This window comes from Microcebus murinus, chromosome 9 (assembly GCF_040939455.1).
Source record: "Microcebus murinus isolate Inina chromosome 9, M.murinus_Inina_mat1.0, whole genome shotgun sequence".
Classification (NCBI taxonomy): domain Eukaryota; kingdom Metazoa; phylum Chordata; class Mammalia; order Primates; family Cheirogaleidae; genus Microcebus; species Microcebus murinus.
In genome coordinates, this window is record NC_134112.1 from 16075709 (window position 1) to 16100451 (window position 24743).

The 24743-nt window shown below is 37.0% G+C and overlaps 1 protein-coding gene across 3 annotated transcripts in view; it reads right to left on the bottom strand.

Annotated features, from left to right (window-relative positions):
• Positions 1-24378, bottom strand: part of NME8 (NME/NM23 family member 8) — a 73301-nt gene extending 48923 nt beyond the window's left edge. Inside the window, exons 1-7 of one of the 3 annotated variants that reach the window (XM_012777588.3) lie at positions 24279-24378; positions 11117-11224; positions 9665-9767; positions 9494-9533; positions 9358-9415; positions 9061-9167; positions 3645-3716 (exon numbers count right to left, since the gene is read on the bottom strand). In XM_012777588.3, coding sequence (XP_012633042.2) covers positions 3645-3716; positions 9061-9167; positions 9358-9415; positions 9494-9526 — 270 coding nt within the window. In that variant the 5' untranslated portion in view covers positions 9527-9533; positions 9665-9767; positions 11117-11224; positions 24279-24378. Of the gene's footprint in view, positions 1-3644; positions 3717-9060; positions 9168-9357; positions 9416-9493; positions 9534-9664; positions 9768-10307; positions 10473-11116; positions 11225-24278 lie in introns of those variants that run through there. The other 2 variants (XM_076006304.1, XM_076006305.1) reach the window with 2 other exon arrangements.
• Positions 24379-24743: the final 365 nt, after the last annotated feature.

Sequence of the window (24743 nt, forward strand, 5' to 3'; positions counted from 1 at the left end):
GGGCAAAGGAATAGCACATGCAAGTGTCTATGGCTGGAAGCAAATACGGAAGTGAGGAGGCCATCCAAGAAAGTGAGGGGGAGCCTTGTATGAGACGAAGCCCACACTTGGGGTGGGGGACAGAGGCTTGTGGGTCATGGAAAGATGCAGCCTTTCTCCCAAGTGCAGTCATAAACCTTTATAATGTTTAAATGGAGAATGTGACCACAATTAGAATTGTTGCTTGTAAAAATCATTTCACCTACTGAGTGGAGGAAAGACTGGAGGTAGATCAAGAGAGGATGTTTGTACATGAGTTACAAGCTACTCCAGAGGTAAAGATGAGACACGATGGTCACTCAGTCTATGGCAGTGGTGGTGGAAATGCGAAGGATGAGAAAAAGTAGGTGAGTGTGAGAGAGACTGGGGCAGGAACATGTTCAGGTCCAAGGTACAGTTTAGATTGGATGTAATGTGAAGAGAAGTCACAAAAGTGATACTTCTGTTTCTCACTTGAAAACCAGATAAATTATGAATTATGATGTTATATGTCAAATCAGGAGACATTAGAAGAGGACTGAGTATGTTCTGTGGGGAGGAGGGTCTGGTGTTGGATGAATTTGTTGTGAGATGCTTTTGAGGAGATATCAAGGTACCAGTTGGATGCACAAGTCTGAAGCTCAAAGTATAGGATATAGCTGAAGATGGAAATGTGAGTTATTGATATACAATGGTGACAAATGAAAATACATGTGGAGGAAATTATCTAAGAAGAGTATATAGCATGATAAAGTCAATGTTTAATGGCTGAATAAAGAAGGATGGACCTGCAAAAATGACAGAGGGGAATAACATCCAGGAAGGTGAAAGGAAAACCAATTCACACAAAGCAAAAGAAGCAAGTGTTTTGAAAAGGAGGGCATGGTCATCATGTTCAATACATCTGAAAGGTATAAATGATGATTACCTAAAAATGTTCATTATATCTAGCAACAGGCTGGTAATTGGATACATTAGCAACAGCAATTTTGGTGAAAAAATCAGGCAGAGGTCAGATTGAATGGGTTGTAGAATTAATGGGATAGGAAAAAATGGAGTAAAATTAAATACAGAAACTCTTCTCAGTAAATTAGCTGTGTGGTGAAGAAGAGAAATGGGTGGTAGCTGGAGGAGGTATGGTGTCAAAAAGGTGTATTATTTTTAATTAAAAAGATTTAATCATATTCAAAGGCCAATGAGAAGGATCCAGTCGAGAAAGGATTAAATGAAACCCGAAACTCTAATTACCATTTCCCACTAAAAGGAACTTTCAGCAATTCTGTAAGCTTTCTAATAGCCCTTGAAAAAGCCTTTCCTGCTGAAACTTACTGGAATGAATTTGTTGTCATCTATGAAAGCTGACCAATGCCAAAGGCCACTGTGGGATGTCTCAATAAACAAGCAACAAGCTTGATGGTGGCTTTAGGATCAGAGAATGACATTCTTCAATTAATGATTGTGGATGTGGAGCAATGGGTGATAATAAAGTTTGAGGTATGACTACAGGAGAAACTGGATGAAGTTTATTGGAAGAAAAGTCCCTTGGTAGCCAGGAGGTCAAGAATTGAAAGGCCAGGATATCAAGAGGATTGTCAATGTAAATAATGAAGTCCCTAGCAGGATTAGGGGTCTGAGAGTAAGAATCTGAGCCATATGCCAAAGTCTTCAGTCATCTACAGAACTGATTTGAAGGTCAATAAATGACAAGAGTGAGGTGGAGAAGAATGAGATTTAGCCAAGTAAAACAAGAAAGAAAGTTATTGAAGAAATCAAAGGAAGTAAGGGAAACACCAAGTCTACTCCTGGCCCCAAGAAACACAATCTGAAATTACAGTCACCACTTCTATGCTGCAGAGAAAATGTTCCAAGGAAGAAGACAGAATTAAGGTAAGCCTAGGAAGTGAATCAAAAGCTCAGAGACATGGTGAGAAATCTTAGGAAGTTTGCTAATTGCCTATATCAATTCCAGAGATGGGGAGAATTGGAGAACTGGGTCAGGAAAAGAATTAGTGTTGGATGGAGGGACAAAACATGGCTGGGAAGAAGACTGGACTTATACTTTGGGTACTGATTGCAGGGATTAGAGGATATAAACTGGTTGGTCCATTTAAGGGGAGTGGGTATGGATCTACTGGCCAGACCTGACTCAGATGGCAGGGTGATGACTCTCCCAGAGGTCCAGACTCCACGTGGTGATCAACCTGCCCTGTCTTTCTTCCTCTGTCCCATGCTCCTACCTGCTACCTGGTTCTCAGTCTCCTCATTGTTCCAGGAACCCATCAAGCCCATTCTGCCTCTGTGCAATTACTCATCCTGGTTCCCTAATCTGTCCAGTGACATCTAGTCCAGGGGTCAGCGAACTATGTCCCAGTTCAGAGACTGTGAAAATATTTACTATCTGTCCGTTTACAAAAAAAAAAAAATTGGCTGACCCCTTATCTAAATCACCAAATTCTACATATCCAAATTAAGCAAGATCTACAATGTGTTTTCTTTCATTCAATTAACCTGGTAATTCAAGTCTTTGAAATGGTTGCAAGAGTATTGTTGAATAGAAACAAAATGTTATATCCAAGAAGTATTTCCTAATAATAATTTCTAATATCAAAAATAAAAACTGTTCTTCCCACACTGGAAGAACAGTTTATTATTCCAATTCTCTAAGTCTGTAGCAGCTATACTCTGTGTCACACAGTTTAGCACTTAATTGTATACCATGCTTTTAGAAAATAGCACTTATGGGGTTTTTTTTGTTTGTGTGTGGGTTTTTTGTTGTTGTTGTTTTTTTTTGGAGATAGAGTCTAGCTCTGTGGACCAGGATAGAGTGCCATGGCATCAGCCTAGCTCATAACAACCTCAAACTCCTAGGCTCAAGAGATCCTCCTGCCTCAGCCTCCCTAGTAGCAGGGACTATAGGCATGCACCAGAACACCCAGCTAATTTTTCTGTTTTCAGTAGAGATGGGGTCTCTTTCTTGCTCAGGCTGGTCTCAAACCCCTGACCTCAAGTGATCTTCCTGCCTTGGCCTCCCAGAGTGCTAGGATTTTGTTTTTTATTATTAAAGTTGTGTGATCATCACAGAATATTTGGAAAATACAGAAAAGCATAAAGAAGAAAAACATAAATTATTCATCCTTTCTCCATACATAGAAAACTATTACAATATTTTGGTGAATACACTTCCTATCTTCTTCTATGTATTTGTACACAGAAATAAGAGTAATATGTATTACAAAATAGTGATCATACAGATTCTTCCTTGTATGGGTATACATGAATATTTATAACCAATTCTTTCCTCATAGGTATCTCAGAAATTCCAAATATTTTTACTCCTATAAATAATTCATCATACAAATCTCTGATGATTTCCTTAGTAAAGGTAAACACCATCTTATTCTTCTTTGCTCTAATCAACTCAATGTGATAATCTAATATCCCCAATCCATTATAAACTCCTAGAGGTCAAATTATAAAATGTATCTATAAACAAGAAAAGATAAGGCAAACAATGTGCATTTGCTATCATCAGCTAACAGTTCCACAGTAATTTTAAAATGCTATTTGGTCTTTCACTGCAAGTTAGAATCTGATAACACAATTGAGAGAATAAATATTACACTTACAAGACAAAAGAGAAAAACGGGTTCACATTTATCTTTAAATGACTGCAAAGTCACAATGTTGTCAGCTTCTGCCTGGAAAGAAAAGTGTAAATATTTCATATAATAACAACGGAAACTTATATCCAAGTCATTTGAGACACTCGGTTCAAATGATGCAGAGATACATACAATTTTTAGGTTTACTGCAACGTTTTCTGGGTATATTAATAGTTATTGTAAGGATCCAATTGCACATACTGGTAATTCAAGCCCTGCGTCATTTGGCCTCCACCTAACCTCCCTGTTACCCGTTATGGTATCCAACCTTCAGCCAAACTCACCTGCCCTTTCTTTTCCACCCTCAGTGCCTGGTCCTGACCTTACCAGCCCTACTCAAGTGTCCTTCCTCCAGTAAGTCTGTCTCACCCTGTCCTGCTGCCACCATCTCCTGTTCCACACAGCCCTTTGCTACCCCTCTTCCAGGACACCTACGCCCCATTTCCATACCCTCCTACAGGTGCATGTGGGCCTGCCACATCTATGAATACTTTGTCAGCAGGACAGCCGTGTGCACAGATGGAGTGTGCTTCAGATCCACATTTGTATCTCAGCCCTGCCCCCGTGTCACAGGGTCAAACATTAAAAGGAGCTGACTAAATGCTTCTGGAAGGAATTGCTAGTAAATTTTAAATTCTTTCATCTTCATGTCCACAGTTTTTTTAAAAAAAAAAAATTTTCATATATTTCAAGTTGTCCTGATTTGATTATAAACTAACCATACACTAAATAATAGTGTCCTCTTTCACATGAACGCAGCATCCACTGGTCAAAGCTGCCAGAACGCGATCATTTGGTAAGGTCTTCTGCAAGAGCCAGTGCGCCAGTCAGTCTGGGCTGCTATAACAAATTGCCATTGACTGGGCGGCTTAACAACAAACATTTACTTCTCACAGTTCTGGAAGCTAGACGTCCCAGATCAGGCTGAGGACCTTCTTCTCGGTTAGGTCCTCACTTGGAAGAGATCACACGTCTCTTCCTCTTTTATAAGGGCATTGATCCTATTCTAATTATCTTTGATAGTCCCCACCTCTAAATACTGCCACACCGGGGATTACCGTTTCAACGTATGAATTTTGAGGGCAAATATTCAGTCCACAGTAGTTGGTTTTTGTAACCTAAGGCAAGAGTTTTCAAACTGAGATTTTTGGAGGTTCTTCAACAGCTGTCGAAGATGGTGAGGGGAGCCCAAGGAAGACTCCCTCAGCCCTGTGTCTGCAAGAGGGGACGTGCTGTCATCTCTTGTTAGAATATTGGAGTCTGCATAATTTTCTTTAAAGAGAAAGGTTCTACTGCTTAAAAAAAATGAGGAGGGGGCTGATAGGAACTAGTCTATGATACTTAAATACAAGAGTCCAAGATTACATTTAGAAGCAGTCTAGGTATCACCATAATAAAGTATATATTATAATAAAGCATTAAGAATTAAATAATTTAATAATAATATCACTATAATAAATCTTTACTGAATTTTTATGTGCATATATATATATAATGCTTAATATTAGTCTTTTTTAAAGGCAGAAAAATATTTTATACTGACCACTCAGCTCATGGTAATTTTAATAGCTAACTGACCTCATACGTTTTAATTTTTGGACTTAATTTCATAAGTTGAGAAAAAGTCTTTTTCTTTGATTAACAGCAGAAAACAAAATGTCCAGCAGAAGGTTGCTTATGATGGAGGTCTGGAGACTTAATTATTTTCTTTCACCTTTTATGGGCAGGTGATATCATAAAAACAGCATCAATCTATGTGAATATTTTATCATTGAATGAGTGCAAACGTAACCGAAAATATCTAAGGACACTGCATACATGTTTTTGTTGTTCAATTCAACATACTCTGGTATTATGAATAGGATGTATTTTGGAAAGACTCCACAATCACTTCCCAGTGGAACAGATACATTCATAGACCCGACTCCTGTGGAGTGGGTCGAGGAATTCTGTCTGGCCCGGGTACTGCTGGGTGGACAGGTCCTGAGGCTGTGGGGTTGGGAGGAGGCACTGTGACAACCTGCATCCTCACACAGCATCCCCCTCTTCCTCAGAGCTGCTCTGAGCAGTGCTCAAAAGGGAGCCCAACACACTGTGCAATTCATTCTCCCTCCACATATAATCCTTGGCCTCCACCACCGAGCACGACCCACACACATTCCTCTGTCGTACCTACTCAGACCCTATAAACAGGAGGGACTTCATGACTAGCCCTCCCGTGCGCACAGCACCAAGTCCACTTCCTGCTTGCCTGAGGATGCCTTACTGCACTTTCCTACACCCAGGTTCCCTTCCAGGGAGCCTGGCAGGTGAAACAGGGCTTGCCTCCTTTTGTTCTCTCCCCATGGGCCCCAATTTCCTACTGGACACCCAAGTTCCCACGACTCCTAGCCTGTGTGAACTTGCACTCTTAGCACTTCTGGAAAAAATTTCCCTCATGCCAACTTCCAGGATTCACAAAAATTTTCTGATCCTGGGTTCTCTGTGATCCATCTTCCAGCTGTTAAGATACTTCTGATACTGTGTTTTAACTTCTTATACCATCACCTTGTCAACTGCCTGCAGCAATCCCCTCTAGGCCCTATTTTCTGCTCTCTGAACTTGGTCTTTCCTCCCTGCCAAGAATCAAATCTGGGCCCACTTTCCAGCTCCTTTCACGTGGTTCTCACTCTGCAGAGTGAATGAAGCAAGTTGTTACAGAATCTTGTCTTTTGTAAAAGTACAATACCAAGATAATGAAAAACAAGCCACAGACTGGGAGAAAATATTAGCAAAAGAAATATCTAACAAAGGACTACTATCCAAAATATACAAGAATGCTTAAAATTCAAGGAGAAGAAAACAACTCAATTTAAAAATGGGCCAAAAACCTTAACAGACACCACACCAAAGAACCTACAGAGATGACAAGCATATGAAAAGTGCTGCACATCACATCACATGTCATCAGGGAAATGCAAATTAAAAAATGAGACACCACTATACATCTACTATAATACAATGGAAAAAAATCCAGAACACTGACAGCATCAAATCCCGGCCAGGATGTGGCACAATGGGAACTATCATTCATTGCTCATGGGAATGCAAAACGGTACAGCCACTTTGCAGTCTGGCAGTTTCTTCAAAACAAAACATAGTTTTATCATATGGTCCAGCAATTGCCCTCCTTGGTATTTACCTAAATGAGTTGAAAACTTGTGTCCACACAAAAACCTGTGCATGGATGTTTATAGCAGCTTTACTCCTAATTGCCAAAACTTGGAGGAAGCCAAGATATTCTTCAGTAAGTTGACATATAAATAAACTAAGACATATCCAGACAATAGAATAGTATTTGGCACTAAAAACAAATGAGCTACCAAGTCATTAAAAGGCATGGAAGAAACAACTGCATATTACTAAGTGAAAGAAGACAATCTAAAAAGGCTACATATTGTATTATTCTAACTATATGACATTCTGGAAAATGCAAAACTATGGAAACCCTCAAAAGATCAGTGGTTGCTAGGGGATGGGGAGGAAACAATGAATAGGTGGAACACAGAGCATTTTAAGGGCAGTGAAACTATTCTGTATGAAGCCATAATGGTGGATACATGTCATTACACATTTGTTAAAATGCATAAAAAGTACACCAAGGGTGGACCTTAATGTAAACTATAAATTTTGATAAACAATGATGTGTCAATGTAGGTTTATCCATCATAACAAATGTATACTCTGATGCAGGATTTTGTGGGTGTGTGGGGATAGGGGATATATGGGAACTCTCTGTACTTTCTTTTTAAATTTTATTTTATTTCAGAATATTATGGGGGTACAAACACTTTGGTTATATGTATTGCTTCTGTACAGTCTGAGTCAAAGTTATGTGTGTGTCCGTCACCCATATACAGTGCATTGTACTCCTTCTGCTCAATTTTTCTGTGAACTTAAAACTGGTCTAAATTTTTTTTTAATTAAAGGGAAAAAAACTATAAAACCCTATGTCCAAAGACAACAGCCAATCCCTTCACTCAAGACAAATGGACTGCCACTTATTCTCTTGAACAGAAAGATAATAAGAGGTGAGTTTCTAGGCTTTAGACTGTTGATTCATAGCCTTTAACTGAAGAAAAGAAGTCCTGTAAAAGGTTTGTTGTCTGCAGAAGAAGATGGATAGTCAAACACAAGTTAAGGTCAGTAAGCAAATTCATTCCAAAGTCAGGGTGGAGAGGGGCTGTAGAAGCCTTGTACACAGGAGCACATGCCATGGGTTGAGGCTACATGTCTGCATCAGGGACTATGTGTCTTAGAGATAAAGAGTAAAGATACATAAATCTGTTATCTGCTTTTGCATCTTAGGTTTAGCTGGTTTGGGTATGTTTCTGCCCAACAGAAATATATAATGTAAGCCACATATACTTTAAAATTCTCTGGTGACCACATTCAAAACTAAAAGGAAATAGGTGAAAATAATGTAATAATATTTTACTCAACTGAATATATCCAAAATATTATCATTTCAACATGTAATCAATATAAAAATTATTAATGGGATATTAATATTATTAATGGACTATTAATGAGATATAATATTATTATATGATATCCCATATTAAATCTTTAAAAATCCAGCATGTATTTTATACTTACAGTACATCTTAGTTTGTATACTAAATATTCATCAGAGATAATAGATCCTTAATCAGATTTAATAACATTTACAGTCAAAAAGTAGAATCACATACTCAATTTTAAAAGTTTTACAGTAACTAAATTAGATATCAGTTTTTAAATTTAATTAAAATTAAAAATTCAGCTCCTCTGTTAGACTAGCTACATTTAAAGTATTCCATGGTGGCTACCATATTGGACAATAAAATGCTAATTAGTTGATAACTGATGTGGATAAAGTGAATAATTGGTACAACAAAGTCAACTGAGTTTGGCTATAACATTTTAATCCCTTGTCACATCTGGGTAGCAAATAAATGAGAGGAGATCACTACTCACTGGAAAATTTGGTAACCGGGTAAATGCTAGGGCACTACTCAGTGATACCCAGTAGACAGATTTGCAGCCCTATTCTAAGAGACATGCACTGAACATGTGGTCAGATGAAAGGAAACAGGCCAATAGACAGGTATCCATTTTTGTACTTTTCTAGCATTCACAATCATGGTAAATAATCTCAACGTTATAAGAACTGGATAGAAATCCTATTCATGCTCAGATATAGTAGGACTAAATGTTAATATAGCAAAACTGCCGAGTTAACATTATCTACTTTGAAGAATTAACAGGTTGTTTAAATTACAACAAATACTTAAAGTATTAGAGGCTACTTAAACACTTAAACAAGAAAATAATAGTTTAATGCAAATGAAATTCTTACAACAGCAAAATGCAGCATTTCTTCTTCGTTCAGTTCATTTTTCAATTTTCTGAATAAAGGCTGCATTGCCTTGCAAGGTCCACACCAAGCTTGGTAAACATCAATCACTAGAAGATGACAATATATGAAAGGACAGGGTTAATGAATCTAGAATAGTAGCGTATCTCAACCCTGGGGCTAGGGCACAGAGGTGGCAGGATGTCAAGGTCTAAGTGGGCATGGCACTCTGGAGGCACAGGGTGCCATGAGGTGCCCTGGGTGAAGCCCCAATGGCCGAATGATGGCAGAGGCCCATACCTGTTAAGCCTTTGCTCTGCAGCATCTCATCCCACAGGGCTTGATTATTGACAAGTATCTGCAAAAAGGAGGGCACTATAAAAGGTCTTCAAGCACCAATGTACTAGATAAAGAATTGTTAGTATGTCAGACCCACCTGTAACTGGGCTTCTTTCTTTTTGGTTGCCATTTATCTACTATCATATGAAAAAGGAAGAAAAATTTTTAAAAAGTAGAATTTAAATAATATTCTCTTTATGCATTCAAATAACATCTTAAGGCACTATGGAAATTTTCCCCCACTAAATACTGGATTATGCAGTCTCACCTTCCAAAGAGAGAGAGGAGCGAATGTCACAGAAGGACTATTGCATGCTGGGCTCTGTGCTAAATGCTTATAGCTGCTATACTATCTTTTTCTTCCAACAACCCTGAAGCAAGATAAGAATGTTAGAAATTGTAACTTGTTTGTTTTTAAAATTGTTTTGCTTGTTTTCCTTAAGTAGTACAGAGTGTTTTCTCCATTTTCATCTGCACACATGTCAATTGTCTATGAACATGCTCATGGGTCTCTCTCGGGTCCCTCTTTCTATCTGTCCACTCCAAGGATATTTAATTTTTAGAACAAGGTCACTAGTGTGTTCTGGAACATGACATAAACTTTCCACAGGTGTTAAATCAGTGGGGCCAAAATTCCCTGTTGAATGGCATCAGGGATGTGCATGGCGTGGATCTGATGGCCAGAGGGTGGTGGCAGACACATACATCAAAGGAATGACCCCCAAACAAGACTGCATCCCAGCAAAGGTGCTAAATGTTCCGAGAAGCCTTACACAGAACAGATCCTCCTCCAAGGTACAGTGGGACAATTACAGAAGAGGAACGAGCACCACCCCCATCCCTGGATCTAAGTCAGCTGCCCTACTGAGCCCGGAGCCATTGGTCGGGGGAGCTCCACGAAGTCCCAATACCTGGGGCACCGGTCAGGGCTGAGTCTGAAGTAGGCCGGGCTCCGGCTGGACTTTCTTCCCGAGCGGCTCCAGCTACAGGAAGAAGACGGATGCCTGGCCTGGCCGGGAAGGCAAAGGGCGCCAACGTTTCCTCCAACCCTCTCCCCAGCCGCGAGCCCGGCTCGCCCCACCCGTGGGCTGCGCGTAGTGGGGCTCCTGCCCCGGCCAGCGGGGACAACTAGGCAGCGGGCGCAGGAGCAGCTGGCCCCTAAAATCTTCCACCTTTTCTGCCCCCACACTGAGTGAGGCCAATGAAGTCCTGTCTCTATCTCCATAGACTCTCCCTTCGTCCAGCTGGCGCCTCTCCTACCGTCTGCTCCTCAGCTCCTCTCTGCCCCCGGGCTGAGTTCTGCTCCCCCCAGTGCACGGCTGATCGAATCTTCCATCGGCTTTGAATCCTTCCGCAACTGGCCATGCCTTGCCTTACAAAGTGTATATTCCTCAAACTGGAGCAGAGGTTCTCTGAGTTCTACCGCTAGCCTTTCTCTCCAGCTTTGTCTCTTGCATCTGTCCTCATTCTTAAAAACAAACAAACAACTACTTAGAAATAATTTTAGATCTATAAAAAAAAATTGCAAAACTGTACACTGATGTCCAGCTACCTTTCTTCCCTCAGCTTCACCTAAGATTAGCATTTTTCCTAACTATACTACCATTAGCATGGAATTCAGTATGTAACATTGATCCAGTGTCTTACTACTCTACAGACCTTGTACAATCTTGCAGTTTCCCTTTCCCTGATCCGGGATCCAAGAGAGAGTACCACTTACATGTAGTTGTCACACCTCCTCCAAGCTGAGACAGTTCTTCCGCCTGGTCTTTGTCTTTTACAGCCTTGACGTGTGTCCTTTTATTTCATTATGTTGTTTGTAGAATTTCTATCAAGAATATTTTTAAATAACTTTTAAAAATGTTTTAATTGTGGTTTAAAACACATACAATTTACCGTCTTAAGGGTTTCTAAGTGTTTGTGTTAACTATATTCACATTGTTGTGCATACAAGGTTTTTTGGCAGCAAAAGAAACAGAGAGTGAGAAAGAGTGGGGCCAAATAACATGGCTTTATTTAGCGCTCCCAGACAAGGTTCTGGGGTCCCAAGAGAGGGGGGACCCTGGAAGTCACATCTGTTTGAAGGGGGTGAGGCCTTTTATACCGTTTGGGCTGGGCTAGGGACTTTTGGCGGGAAGAGCTGGGATTTTCCATTGTGACCTTGGGTGGTCATTAAATAGGAGAGGCTGGCGGTATTTGTAGAACCCAGAAGATCAAACGTTCTTATCTGGGTGAACATCTGGGTGTGCTTTTTCTCAGCGGGGCCTGGCAGTTTGTCCTTGGCAGGTCTGGTCTCATGAACCTTTTCTTTTTGATCTAGGGAAAGGAGGGGTCCCCCCACCAGCCTTACAGTGCAACCAATCTCAAAAACTTTTTCAGAGAAGAAGTTCTGAAAAAGTTCTCTGAAACTGAGACTCTATACCCATTAGACAACAGCTCCCCATTCTACTTATCCCAGGCCTGGAAGTCACCCTTTGACTTTCTGTCTGTTTCCATGAAATAAGTCTTTTTTTTTTTTTTTTAACGTACTGTTGTTTTTGCTGTATGAGTAGTATCCTTTACACTTAACATGTCTTTTAGCTTGCTGTATTTTCCCTTATTCTTGGGATTCAAGTCCTCCCATTTATTGGGTCAGCTGACTCTCCTTCATGGCGATTCCTTTCCTTTTGGTGTTTGTGATTTTTGATTGTGAACTCATCTTTAGCAGGGATTGCTTACCGTGTGAGCTCCTATAGCAGGACTCTGGAAGCATATCAGTGCTGTGTACCTTGGCCTGGCCCCACCAATATCTAGGCTACCAGCCCAGTTGTATGTTAATTTCTCAGTTTAGTTTTCGTATTTCACATAGACAGCTGAAAATTCAAACTCATATATATGGATGGCACAATCCTGGGATTTGATTTTCTCACTGTGATTTTGGGATACAATAAGCAATATATGTATTTTTGGTCTCTGTCCTGGGTTCCTGGAACGGAGTTCCCAAATCCCTTGTAATTTCCTAAGTGATACAGATGCTAAGAGCATATTTATTTCCAGTAATTGGTCTTTGACCTTAGTTCCTGACATAGAGATCCTAAATCCCTTGGAATTTCCTGGGTGATAGAGTATTTTGTTCTAATGAAGCTACTCTTGATAGGTTCCTGGATAGCTTTAGGATGGGGGCAGGTCACGAGAAAGACCAAGCCATGATTAGAAACTTGGAAATTTCAACCTCGCCTCCCTCATTCTCTGGGGAAGGGTGAGGGAATAGAGACTGAATTAATAATGAATGCCTATGAGGTGAAGCCTCCATAAATATTCATAAAGTATGAAATCAGAGGGCTTCCAAGTTGGTGAACACATTCATATGCCAGGGGGTGGCACATCCCAACTCCATGGGGACAGAAACTCCTGTGCTAGCGACTGTTCATCTGGCTGTTCATTTGTATCTTCTTCATATCTTTTGTAATAAACCAGTAAGCATATGTTTACTGCACATTACTTAGCCACATCCTCTCTAGTGGTCAAACTTCACTTCCTTCATTGCCCTCATTTTGTGGTTCTTTCTCTTCATTCTTCTTTAACCTGTTCCATTTTGATAGATAAGGTGAGATAGATAGATATGGCTTGGGAATTCTTTTGTGCTCACTTTTATTGGGATGGAATTCTCTAGTAATATTCATACCTGCAGTAAATGTTATATGCATAATTTCTAACCTAATTCCCTGTTTTTAGCAAGCTTCACATGTGTCACTCTATTCTCCTGAGATGGCATCTTTTTCTTTTTTGCTAGAAAAAATTGCATCTGCAGCTCCCAATATTTTGTCCTAATGCTTAGCAGTATGGAAACACACCTCCCAGAATGTAGTATACCACTTGTTGTTTGTTTTTTCAATATGCATAGCTGTTTCTTGATATCAGGCTGTTAGTTATCTAATTTCTGGAGCCCATTTCACAAACTTTACAGTTTTCAGTCCAGTTCTGCTCATCGACTCTCCTGGAAAGCCATCTGGTAAACCTCTGGGGACCCTAATCTTTGGGATCATGTTGACAGCAACACAGGTGACACAAACTTTCCTTTTTAGGATCCTCTTTCTCCATAACAACTATTGTGGTGAACCACAGACCAACCAAGAGTCAATTTACTGGCAACCTGACCCTGGTGAAATAGCAGTTATGGGAAACATGTTAACGCTTCTTTTAAAACAACAGATGGCAAAGTGAAGTGAAGGACTAATACTTGCCCTGTCTTGACAGCATAATGTCCTATTCAAAAATCCATCTGTAGCTAAGTCTGCTCATCTATTTGGTCCACACCAGAGATGAAGATCTTTTCTGTAAAGGTTCATCATGTCCCTTTACCCTATAGTCATTTCCTGCATCCCAACTGACATGCAGCATCTGGAAATATTTTTTAATGAAATTTTTCTTGTTAATCCAAAAAGATATTATTGTATAGGCACCTATAGAAAGAGTTTGGCAGGTGCCATAAATGTCCATGCAAATTTTTAAGCAAATTCTTCACATAATTATTTTGATATTTAAGGGAAAACATTAATACAAAAAGAAGTTTCAATCTATTCTCAAATAAAAACAAACATTTGCCAATGGCCAATAAATGCAAAGAAGGTGCAGTTAGGTTTTCTAATGTCATTCCTGCAAAGTGCAAAAAGTTTGAATGTTGACCCTTTGAAACATAAATCTGATGAGCTTTTGCTTTGGGCCAGAATTGACTTCAAGGACAAATGCTCCAAAAATGTTGATGATATGAAAATTAATTTATGTTTTATTATAGGAGAGTGTAAGTTATAAATGCCAAAAGCCTATGAGAGATGATACTTCTGAAAGGACCTAATGGTTTGTTTTGCTCCTTGCATATATTTGACTTTCTCTTTAAGGATTTATTAAGGCACTCTGCTATACTGATCTACAATTTTTTGCCCTCATACAGCACTATCTATAGTGCTCAACTGTTTTTCCTTGGGGTATAGGTTTATTAATGCCTAATTATTTCATTGTATGTTCTCAGGATGTCTGAATATATATGAAGACCCAGAGAAGAGGAACTGAATTGTAGAATTATTTTCACTTTACTTTCTTCCTCTTGAAGTCCTCTCTGGCACCTATCATCAACATCATAAACACTCAACAATTAGATAGCAAATTAGTGCATTTTGAAACAGTAGATATTCTTGACACATTTATGTACTCTTTAATGAGGGTAAACAAAACTGTTTTTAAATTCAAGCAATCTGGGCTGGGTAATTACATGGATTTTAAAGAAAACAAATAGTTTAGGTACTTACTTTAAGTTCATCATTTCAGTTAGAGATAGCAAACTAACCTTCTAATTAGGATAACTTTATATAACTTTTTGTTAATTCCTATCTCCTTTAGATCAAAATGCCAGATTCTGAATTCCAACTTTGAAAGTCACCTAAATAATAATACTGAAGTAGTCTCTTTTCCCATTGTATATGAAGTTATGCTACAGAAAATAATGAAAACTCATAATAATAAAAACTCAGACTGAATGTAACTACAACCTATTGGGAACTGCAAGATTGATGGGTCTGTATTGAAATAATAATTTTGTAGTTTCTACATTGAGCAAATCTGCTGGCTTAAAATTAATCAAAAATAGGCTTTACACATCTCTGCCTGCTTACTGTCTCAAAGACTCACAGAGTTGCAATAAACCAAAACAGCAGCCATCTCTTTGCAGTCTATGTGCTGATTTGTAATGCAACTGGAGTATTATTTTCTACCCATCACTATATTTCCTGCTATATTTATGGAAGATCAAAATTCTTACCAAATAAGAAAGGCAAGTGTGAGACAGTGGAAGAATTGGCTTGTGACATCCTGAAAGTCATAAGCAGTGGTGTGCTGGTAAATGTTAACAGGCTCTCTTGGAAAAAAATGTATATAATAAAGTACTACAATTTTAACTGCTATAAATAATGTTGCACACAAATGACAAATAATTAGGAAATATATAATACCCTTTGTTGCAAATTCCATATATGCAGTTGACTTTTACAGAAAATGTTCTTTAATTTTTTGTCAAACTGTTATATCCAGAGTCAATTTATGGATGCAATTCATTCATAACTTTCCAGATTCAGAAGATGAACAAATGTTTGTTTGCTACCTGATTCAGCAAAGAAGTTGCTCATGTCATCATGCATGTGTGTAATTCCAATGGGAATGTCGCTTGATATTTTAATATTAATGAGTTTGACAAAGTGAAACAATGATGTATATTGGAATTTCATCGATGACACAAATGACTTCTTGCTGAATCAAATAATAGTTTGCAAATACTGAAAGACTATTTCTCAAATATTGGGTGCTTTTTAGAATGTAACAACTACAGATGCAACATACTTTAAATTTTAATTTGTATTAATAATCAACAAAACAATAAATCAAGCTCTGATTGGTAGCATTGTCAGATTTCCATCATGCAAATACTGCCACCCTAGTCCATTTCAAGTTACCAGCCTGATAGATATTACTAACAAAAAAGATACCGTGTTTCCCTGAAAATAAGACCTACCCATAAAATAAGCCCTAGCAGGATTTCTAAGCATTTGCGCAATATAAGCCCTACCCCGAAAATAAGACCTAGTGATGGGCGTGGCTACACAGCATATCTGCACAACCCATGCATTTCGTTGCAGATGGTAAAGAAGATGAGTGGCCCTTCTCATCTGCCCCATTGTGACAGCTACTATCCCAGAGGTGACAGGCAGCCCCACCAACAAGGTCGGCTCCCCCTGTCAGGTCCTGGCCATCCTGTGCATCGTGCAAGCTGAGGCTTTGAGGGGAAAATAACACATCCCCTGAAAATAAGCCCTAGGGTGTCTTCTTGGGGAAAAATAAATATAAGACCCTGTCTTATTTTCAGGAAAACATGGTATGTCTAGCACATCATTATATAGTATTTTCATCTAAATATAAATATATGTAAATAATCTCAAGAGCATAGAAAATAGTAAAATGTGATAAAGTAATGAAGAAGTGATGAGCTTAAGATACTTATTACCTTTATTTTAAATATAAGTAATTTTTAAGATCATATAATTTGATCTTTTATAATGGCTGTGATTAACAATCACATCGCATACCTTCTGCAAATTTAACAATTGGCTCTCATTAGCTGGTACAAGCTGGTTCCAAGACAACACTGAGTAATAATCTCAGATGAAGCCCCGCATGAGAACAGAGATAGGAAAAGCATTACTAGAACTGTAGGATGAATACAGCAAATAAGTTCAGAATTTTAGAGAAGCAAACAATGGGAGAAGATGTGACCTCTAACAAGAAGAGCAGCACCAACTGTCTGCCATTCCATCAGATTTAGTTTTCAAAGCACATTTGATCAGCAACCATACATAGGTGAGTAAAACCAAGAAAACTTAGCACCTTGTTATTTGGCAAATAACAAATATTTATATAAGTGAAGATATAGATTTGAACAAAAAAGTTAACAACAGCAACAACAAAGATTATTGCTACTGGAGGCTTCCAGGGGTGGGGAACTGAGACCTTAAAGTGAAATGTGGCCTTCCTAGTCCTTAAGTGCAGCCTTTTGACTGAATCCAAATTTTACAGAACAAATCCTCTTATTAAAAGGGGTGCAGCAGAGAAAGATGAAGCTTTTCTTGCTTTCTTTGGTGCTTAAAAGAGAACAATCTTGAAATCAGAAGGCCACAGGTTCCCCACCCCTGCCAGAGTTTTTCTTTACTCACACAAATTTTTAATCTATAAAATTCTCATAACTGCTTTAGTTGCATTCCACAAACTTTAATACATTGTGTCTTTATCACCATTTGTTTATAAATATTTTGAAATTTCCATTGTGTTTTTTTTTTCTTTTACCTATGAGTTATTTAGAAGTGGGTTGTCTAATTTCCAGGTATTTGAGACTTTTCTAGGTGCTTTATCATTGCTAACTTCCAATTTAATTCTGCTGTGATTAGAGAAAATATTCTGTAAGATTTTAATCTTTTGAAAACTGAACTACTAACAATTTAATTGTCCAGCTTATGGTCTACCTTGATAAGTCTTCCATATAGACTTGAAAAGACTGTATATTAGAGTTGTTGGATGCAGCATTCTACAAGTATCCTTTGAGTTAAGGTGACTGACATTATTGTTCAGATCCTTAGGGATATTTTTCTCATGTAGTTGTTCTAACAATTACTTTAAAAGTGTGATAAAGTCTCTGTAAATGTGGATTTCTGTATTACTCCCTTTAGTTCTGTCAGGTTAGTTTGTATATTTTGAAGTTCTTTTATTAGGAACATATGCCTTTCCAATTGTTATACCTTCTTGTTGAATTGACCCTTTATCATCATAAAGTGTCCTTCTATCTCCATTAATAATCTTTGCCTTAAATTCTGTGTTGGTTAAAATTAATATAGTTGCTCTACTTTATTATGTTTATTCTTTTCCATCATTTTACTTTCATTCTATTTGTTTTTCATTTTTAAAGTGCGTATCTTGTGGATGGCATATAGCTGTTTCTTAACTTTTGTTTCAATCTCTGCCTTTTTTATTGGAGTATTTAGTCCATTTACATTCAATGCAATTATTAATATCAATATGGCTATATGTAGGTCTTTCATTTATCTAGTTTTCTCATCTATTTTTTAGATTTCTTATTTTTGTTTAATTGAGTATTTTTTAATATTCTACTTTAATTCCTCTTAGTTTTCTAGTTATATCTTTTTATGTTATTTTTTACTCATTGCTTTAGAATATAAAATATTCACCTATAACTTATGCTTACCTATGCAGAATTAGTATTGAATTTATTTAGGTATAATACAAAAACCACTTAACAGTATATTTTCATTTACCTCTTCCCCATCCTCAATGTCATTTTTGTCTAATGCATGTATTTATATATGTTGTAAACTCATCAATGAAGTGCTATAATTTTTAAATGTCATATTTTTTTAGAAAATTTATATACATATGAGAGAGAGATTTTATAGTAACACACTAACTGAAATATTTACCACAATTTCTATTTCTCTTCATTTCTTCCTGTACATCAGAGTTGCAATCTGGTGTCATCAGCTTTGCAGCCTGGGAACTGGAAAACTCTTATCGCATTATTTGAAATGCCAGTATGGAAATCTTTTAATGACAAATTCTCTCAGCTATGTTCAACTAAAAATATCATTATTTTTCCTTCATTTTTAAAAAGATAGTTTTACAGATACAGAATTCTTGCTTGACATGTTTTTCCCTCTCCCTTCAGTAGCACTTTGAATAAGTTTTTCTAAAGTATGGTGGCTTCGATAGTTTCTGATGAGACATCAGTCATTAACATTATTGTCTCCCTGTGTCATTTTTCTCTGTCTACTTTTAAGATTTTTCTTCTTAATTTGGCTTTAAAAGAAACAACTGTAATAAACCTAAGAGTGGTTTTCATTGCATTTATTCTGCATGCATTTGTTGAGCTTCTTGGAGCTATAAGATAATTTTTTCCATCCAATATCAGAAGTTTTAGATCATTATTCCTTCTAATATTTTTTTGGCTACTTTCTTCATCTATTCTCAATCTTGTATTTCCTATTACATATATGTGAGACCCCTTTGATGTTATCCTACATGTCTCTGTAGTTCTGTTTAGGTTTTTTTTTTTCTAATTTTTTCTTTGGAGTAGATAATATATGTTGATCTATTTTCAAGTACTAAATATTTTTTTGGTCATTGCCCATTTGTTGAGTTCATCTAGTGAATGTTTTACTTAAGGTGTTTTACTTTGCACCTTTATAATTTTCACTTTTAATAGTTTGCAGTTGTCTGTTGAGATCTTCTATCTAGTCCATTAATTGGCAACACATTTTCCTTAATTTTTGAATACTTTTCTTAAATTTATTAAACATTTTTAACAACTGCTTTGTAATATTTGTCTGCTAATTATAACATTTGAGCTCATTTAGAGCTAATTTCTTTTGACTATCAATTTCTTTCCTGAGCATAGGTCATACTTTCCTTTTTCTTTGCATATCTAGTAAATTTTATTAATGGTAAAAAACAGGACATTGTAGACAATACAATCAGCCTTGTAACTACTCTGAGTACTGTTGTGTTATTTTAAACATTGCTATTTGATTGTTTTAATAGGCAATTAATTTTCTTTGGACAGAAAATGCAAAATTAGAATACCTCACAATATGTAGTATCTGACTAAAAATGTTTTTTATATATAAAAATACAGATGAGTTGAAAGTCAAAGAATAGAAAAGATATAATGTAAATAATAATTATGAGAATGCTGATATGACCATATCAATTTGATAGCCACATGCAGAAGTATGAAAGAGGATCACTATCTCTCAACATATACAAAACTTAATTCCAGATGGAATAAAGACTTAAATGTAAGATATGAAACCATAAACATTCTAGAAGACAGTGTACAAAAAACTCTTTTAGACATAGGCCTACGCAAAGAATTTATGACTAAGGCCCCAAAGGCAATTATAACAACAACAAAAATAAATGGGATTTAATTAAATTAAAAACCTTATGCACAGCAAAAGAAATAATCAACAGACTGAATAGACAACCTATGGAATGGGAGAAAATGTTTGCAAACTATACATCTGACAAAGGATTGATATCCAGAATCTACAAAGAATACAAACAAATCAGCAAAAAGAAAGAAAGAAAGAAAGAAAAAAATAACCAAAAAAGCCCCATCAAAATGTTAGCAAAAGACATGAACATAAATATTTTTAAAGAAGATAGATAAATTGTCAACAAACATATGAAAAAAGTGCTCAACATCACTAATCATCAGGTAAATGCAAATTAAAAATAAGAGATGCCACTTTACTCCTATGAGAATGGTCATTATTAAAGAGTCAAGAAACAATAGATCTGGCTGGCCTGGACACAAGAGAAAGAAATGCTAATACACTGTTGGTGGGATTAGTACAAGCTCTATGGAAAACAATATGGAGATTCTTCAAAGAAATAAATGTAGACCTACCATTCGATCCTGCAATCCCACTGCTGGGTATCTATCCAAAGGAAATGAAGTCATTTTATCAAAAATCACTTCACTTGAATGTTTATCACAGCACAATTCACAATTGCAAAGGTGTGGAACCAACCAAAGTGTCCTTCAATTCACAAGTGGATAAAGAAAATGTGGTATATATATACACCATGGAGAACTACTCAGCTATAAAAAGGATTAAAATAATATCATTTGTAGCAACATGGAGAGAAATGGAGACCATTACCCTGAGGGAAGTATCTCAGGAATGGAAAATCAAATGCCATATGTCCTCACTAATAAGTGAGAGCTAACAGACAGGTGCACATGGGCAGAAAGTAATATAAAGGACATGAGAAACCAAGAAGGCGGGAGGACAGGAGGGTGGGCATGGGCTAAAATCTTACCTCCTGGGTGCAGCGTACACTATTCTGGTGAAAGGCTCAGCAAAAGCCCTAACTTAAGCATTATACATGATATCTTTATAATAAAAACACTTGTACCTACTTAATTAATATTTTGAAATTTAAAAAATGAAAAAAAACTTTTAAAAAAAGAATGAAATCCTGTCATTTGCAGCAACAAATGACAGGAACTGTAAGTCATTATTTTAAGGGAAACAAGGCAAGCACAGAGAGACAAATACAGCATGTTCTCAGTCATGTTTGGGAGCTAACAAAGCGGATCTCATGAAGATAGAGAGTAGATTTGTAGTTACTAGAGTCCAGAAAGGGTAGCAGGGAGGGGGGTGGGGGATGAAGAAAGGCTGATTAGTGGGTACAAATAAACACTTAGAAGAAATAAGACCTGGTGTTTGATAGATCAGTAGTGTAACTATAGTTAACCTTAATCGTACATTTCAAAGTAGCTACAAGAGAATAAAGGTTCGTAGCATAAAGAAAAGATAAATGTTTAAGGTGATGGATATCTCAATTAACCTAATTTGATTATATGAATGTATCAAATTATCACATGTACCCTAAAAATATATACATCTAATACGTATCAATAAAATAAATAAAGTAATAATATAAACAATGCCTGGGAGAAAATAAAATTCATTTTGAAGTATAAATGCCCAAGAATAACTAAGTCAATTTTCCATATGACAAATGGGTATCTAGTCACACATACTAACATGTATGCTCATGTACACACACACACACACACACAGAAGAATTCTTTATCAGACTTCTCAAAAATAAATTCCAGATAGATTAAAATTCTATATCTTAAAACCAAAAGTATAATGTTATTAGAAAAATATAAAAGTTTATGTTTATGTCACTGAGGTTATATGAGAAATTATCTTAGACACACAAAAAATCAAAGATCAGGAAAATATTGATATATTTTATGAGAAAGATATAAAAAGTTTTAAATTTTTGAAAAGAAGTTACAGACTAGGGGAAAATATTTATAAGTAGTTATCAGACAAAAAGCTAATATTCAGAATATACATAGAACTCTTACAAACCAATGATAAATAACCACTTAATAGACAAAGTACATAAACAAGATCTTTACAGAAATAGAAATGTAATATTTAAGCAAAAAGTGTAATTTCACCTAACTTTACTAGAAATCATAGTAATTGTTATTAAAGCAACATGAAATACGTTTTCGGTAATTAAATTAGTGAAAACTAAACAGTTCAGTAGCAACAAGTGTGGATAAGGGACTTTTCATATGCTGTTGTTGTGAGAGTAAATTGATTTTCTTGATTATTTCCTCCTGAGACAAAACCATCTTACAGCTACATAATTTTAAAAATATAAGTTGTCCCAACTCGCGTGATAAATGAAAGTGAATTTTCTTAAACAAGACTTTAGTAGAGGTTCATGGATTCTTTCTTTAAAGACCCCATAGTTCCTAAAATACTAAGAGCTGAGAATTTTCTCTCTTGTTACTGTTACTTAATTTCTTCAGTGAAACCTAAATCAAGACTCTTCATTTTAATATATTCTGCCTGAAACCTTTATATGATTTTTTCATTTGCACATGTTTATAAAAACAACCCATGGCGTTATTTATTGTCTAATGTTAAGTGCAACCTCTGAAGATGTCCGTAAGGTGGCAGTGTGCACTTCTGTGGAGGCGGTTGATTGAGAAGCAGCGCCCTGGAAAAAGGCTCCGAAGCCCTTCTGCTCTTGCCCATTCCCAGGACTCATACTAACCAGGAGCACTAAAGCTATAACGAGCTCTGAGCTCATATCCTTGGTCTTGGCATTTTTTCCTGTTGCCCATCATCTTAAGCTCAGTTCTAAAACGACATCCCTGTTTGGAAGATGCATGAAGCTCTGAGACTCGCACCTACCCACATGGTCCTAACAGCTCTGTAGTTACCAGGTTTTTAAAATTTTGTTTCTTCAATTGAAAAATAATAATTGTACTTATTCATGGGGTACCTAGTGATATTTCAATACATATAACATACAGAGATCAGAAGAGGGTAATTAGCATATCCATCATCTCAAACATGTATTCTTTCTGTCAGGAACATTGAATGTCCTCCTTCCAGCTATATGAAACTATATAATGCTATTGTTAACTACGGTTATCCTACAGTGATGTAGAACACCAGTTTTAAAAGGTCTCAGTTCAGAACGGGAAGGACTTCTTGCAGCCTGACCATACAGCCAGAAAGCATGTCATCAGGCATGGTGATACATGTGTGACACTTGAACTATCCCCCACCCTCCCATTTCCCTAGCAGATACTACTAATCAATCATGATAGTTCTTGTACTCAGTCTTCCTCCCTTTCTTAGCAGAGCCCCAAAAGTTCCAACACAGGAGTTTCCTTGTTTTAGAATTGGGGGCCTATTCCCCAAAACTCTTGGGATTCCAACATGAGTATGAAAGTGTTGTCACACATCAACATGAGTAGCAGGAACAGCCTTTCCAAGACTAGTCCCTGCACAAAGCAAGGACCCCTCTTTTCTTCTCTTTTAATCCTACCATCCTCACTACTATGGATCCCAAGGATCCCAGATTGTATTTTGAGTTTTCAGACAAATATGGTATTATTCTCATTAATGTCATTATACTATAATCAATTTTTCCTTCTCTCCTGAATTACTTTCCAATAGAATTGTTACATGTGGGAGCACAATATTAAAAAATATATATATTTTCTCATGTATCAAAATTTTAACTTTCTTCAGAAATGACTGTAGGATTCGATTCGAGTCAGAATCCCAAAACAGAACTTCCCAAAGATAAAGATATTTCTGCAAGAAGGATCTGCCATCTACAACTTGGAAATGAAGCCAGACAGAATAGCCTTAAAAGTAGTAGGGAGAAAAGAGAAAAGAAGAAAGTTTGCTGGCTAATGGCAATCTGTACTGTGTTTACTTCAAATAAATACTCCATTCATTGTGAATTTAATATTGTATAGAAAAGTATGTATAATATGTTCCTATGGATATTATAGAAAAGATACTGTTCTTCACAATGAATAAGGTGACAACCGCACAGTGGAAAAATTATAAGGAGTAGGTAGTGTCCCATACACAGAAGTTATTCCTAAATTCTGTAATCTTTAATCTGTAAATGTTTAATATGATATACTACTAAGCCTTTTTTAAAAATCATCTTATGTTTCAATTTTTGCTTCCTCTGGTATATTTTCAAATTACCCTTAATCCTTGCAGTTCTTTTCAACTAGGGTTCTGTGAGAGAATTAACCAAAATACTCATTTAAGTCCACCAGAAAACTTTGTAAATCTGATACTACAAAAGGACTAGCACTTTCTGACTCCAGCTCCTGCTATTTTCAGTTCCTGTGCTTTAAGAAGTGACGTACTTAGGATATGTAAAAATCTTGGAAATAGTTAGCCTTATTATTAGAGTGACTCTACTTTTCATCTTACCGTAGTCTTTTTGTCTCCTGTATGAGCAAAAATCCCTGAAAAATAATTTAGCGGAAAGAGCTTTTCATCCCAGTGAGCAGTTTGGTAACCAGGAGACGCACTGAGTGGCGTTACATGAAAATACATTCCAGAGAACAAGGCCAAGGCCAGGGTTTTATACCAAGAGTTCCCTCCCAGCTATCCAATCAGATACATGTATGCAAATGAAAGTGTGAACTTACTTAGTTCTGACTGGTTAATATAGCTGATGGCTCAATGTAACTTGAGCTCTGATTGGTTGATACAGGTGAGCTCTGATTGGCTGAGGCAGGTGAGCTCAGATTGGTTGGTTTCCAAGACCCAAATCCCAAAGAGTCTTTGTCCACTGTTTCTCTCAAATGGCTGGCGGGTGAGAAGGGTTTTCCAACTGTGGTTTGTCTTGGCACTGGCAACAGGAACTGGTTTGGCTTGATTGTAGAAGGGGAG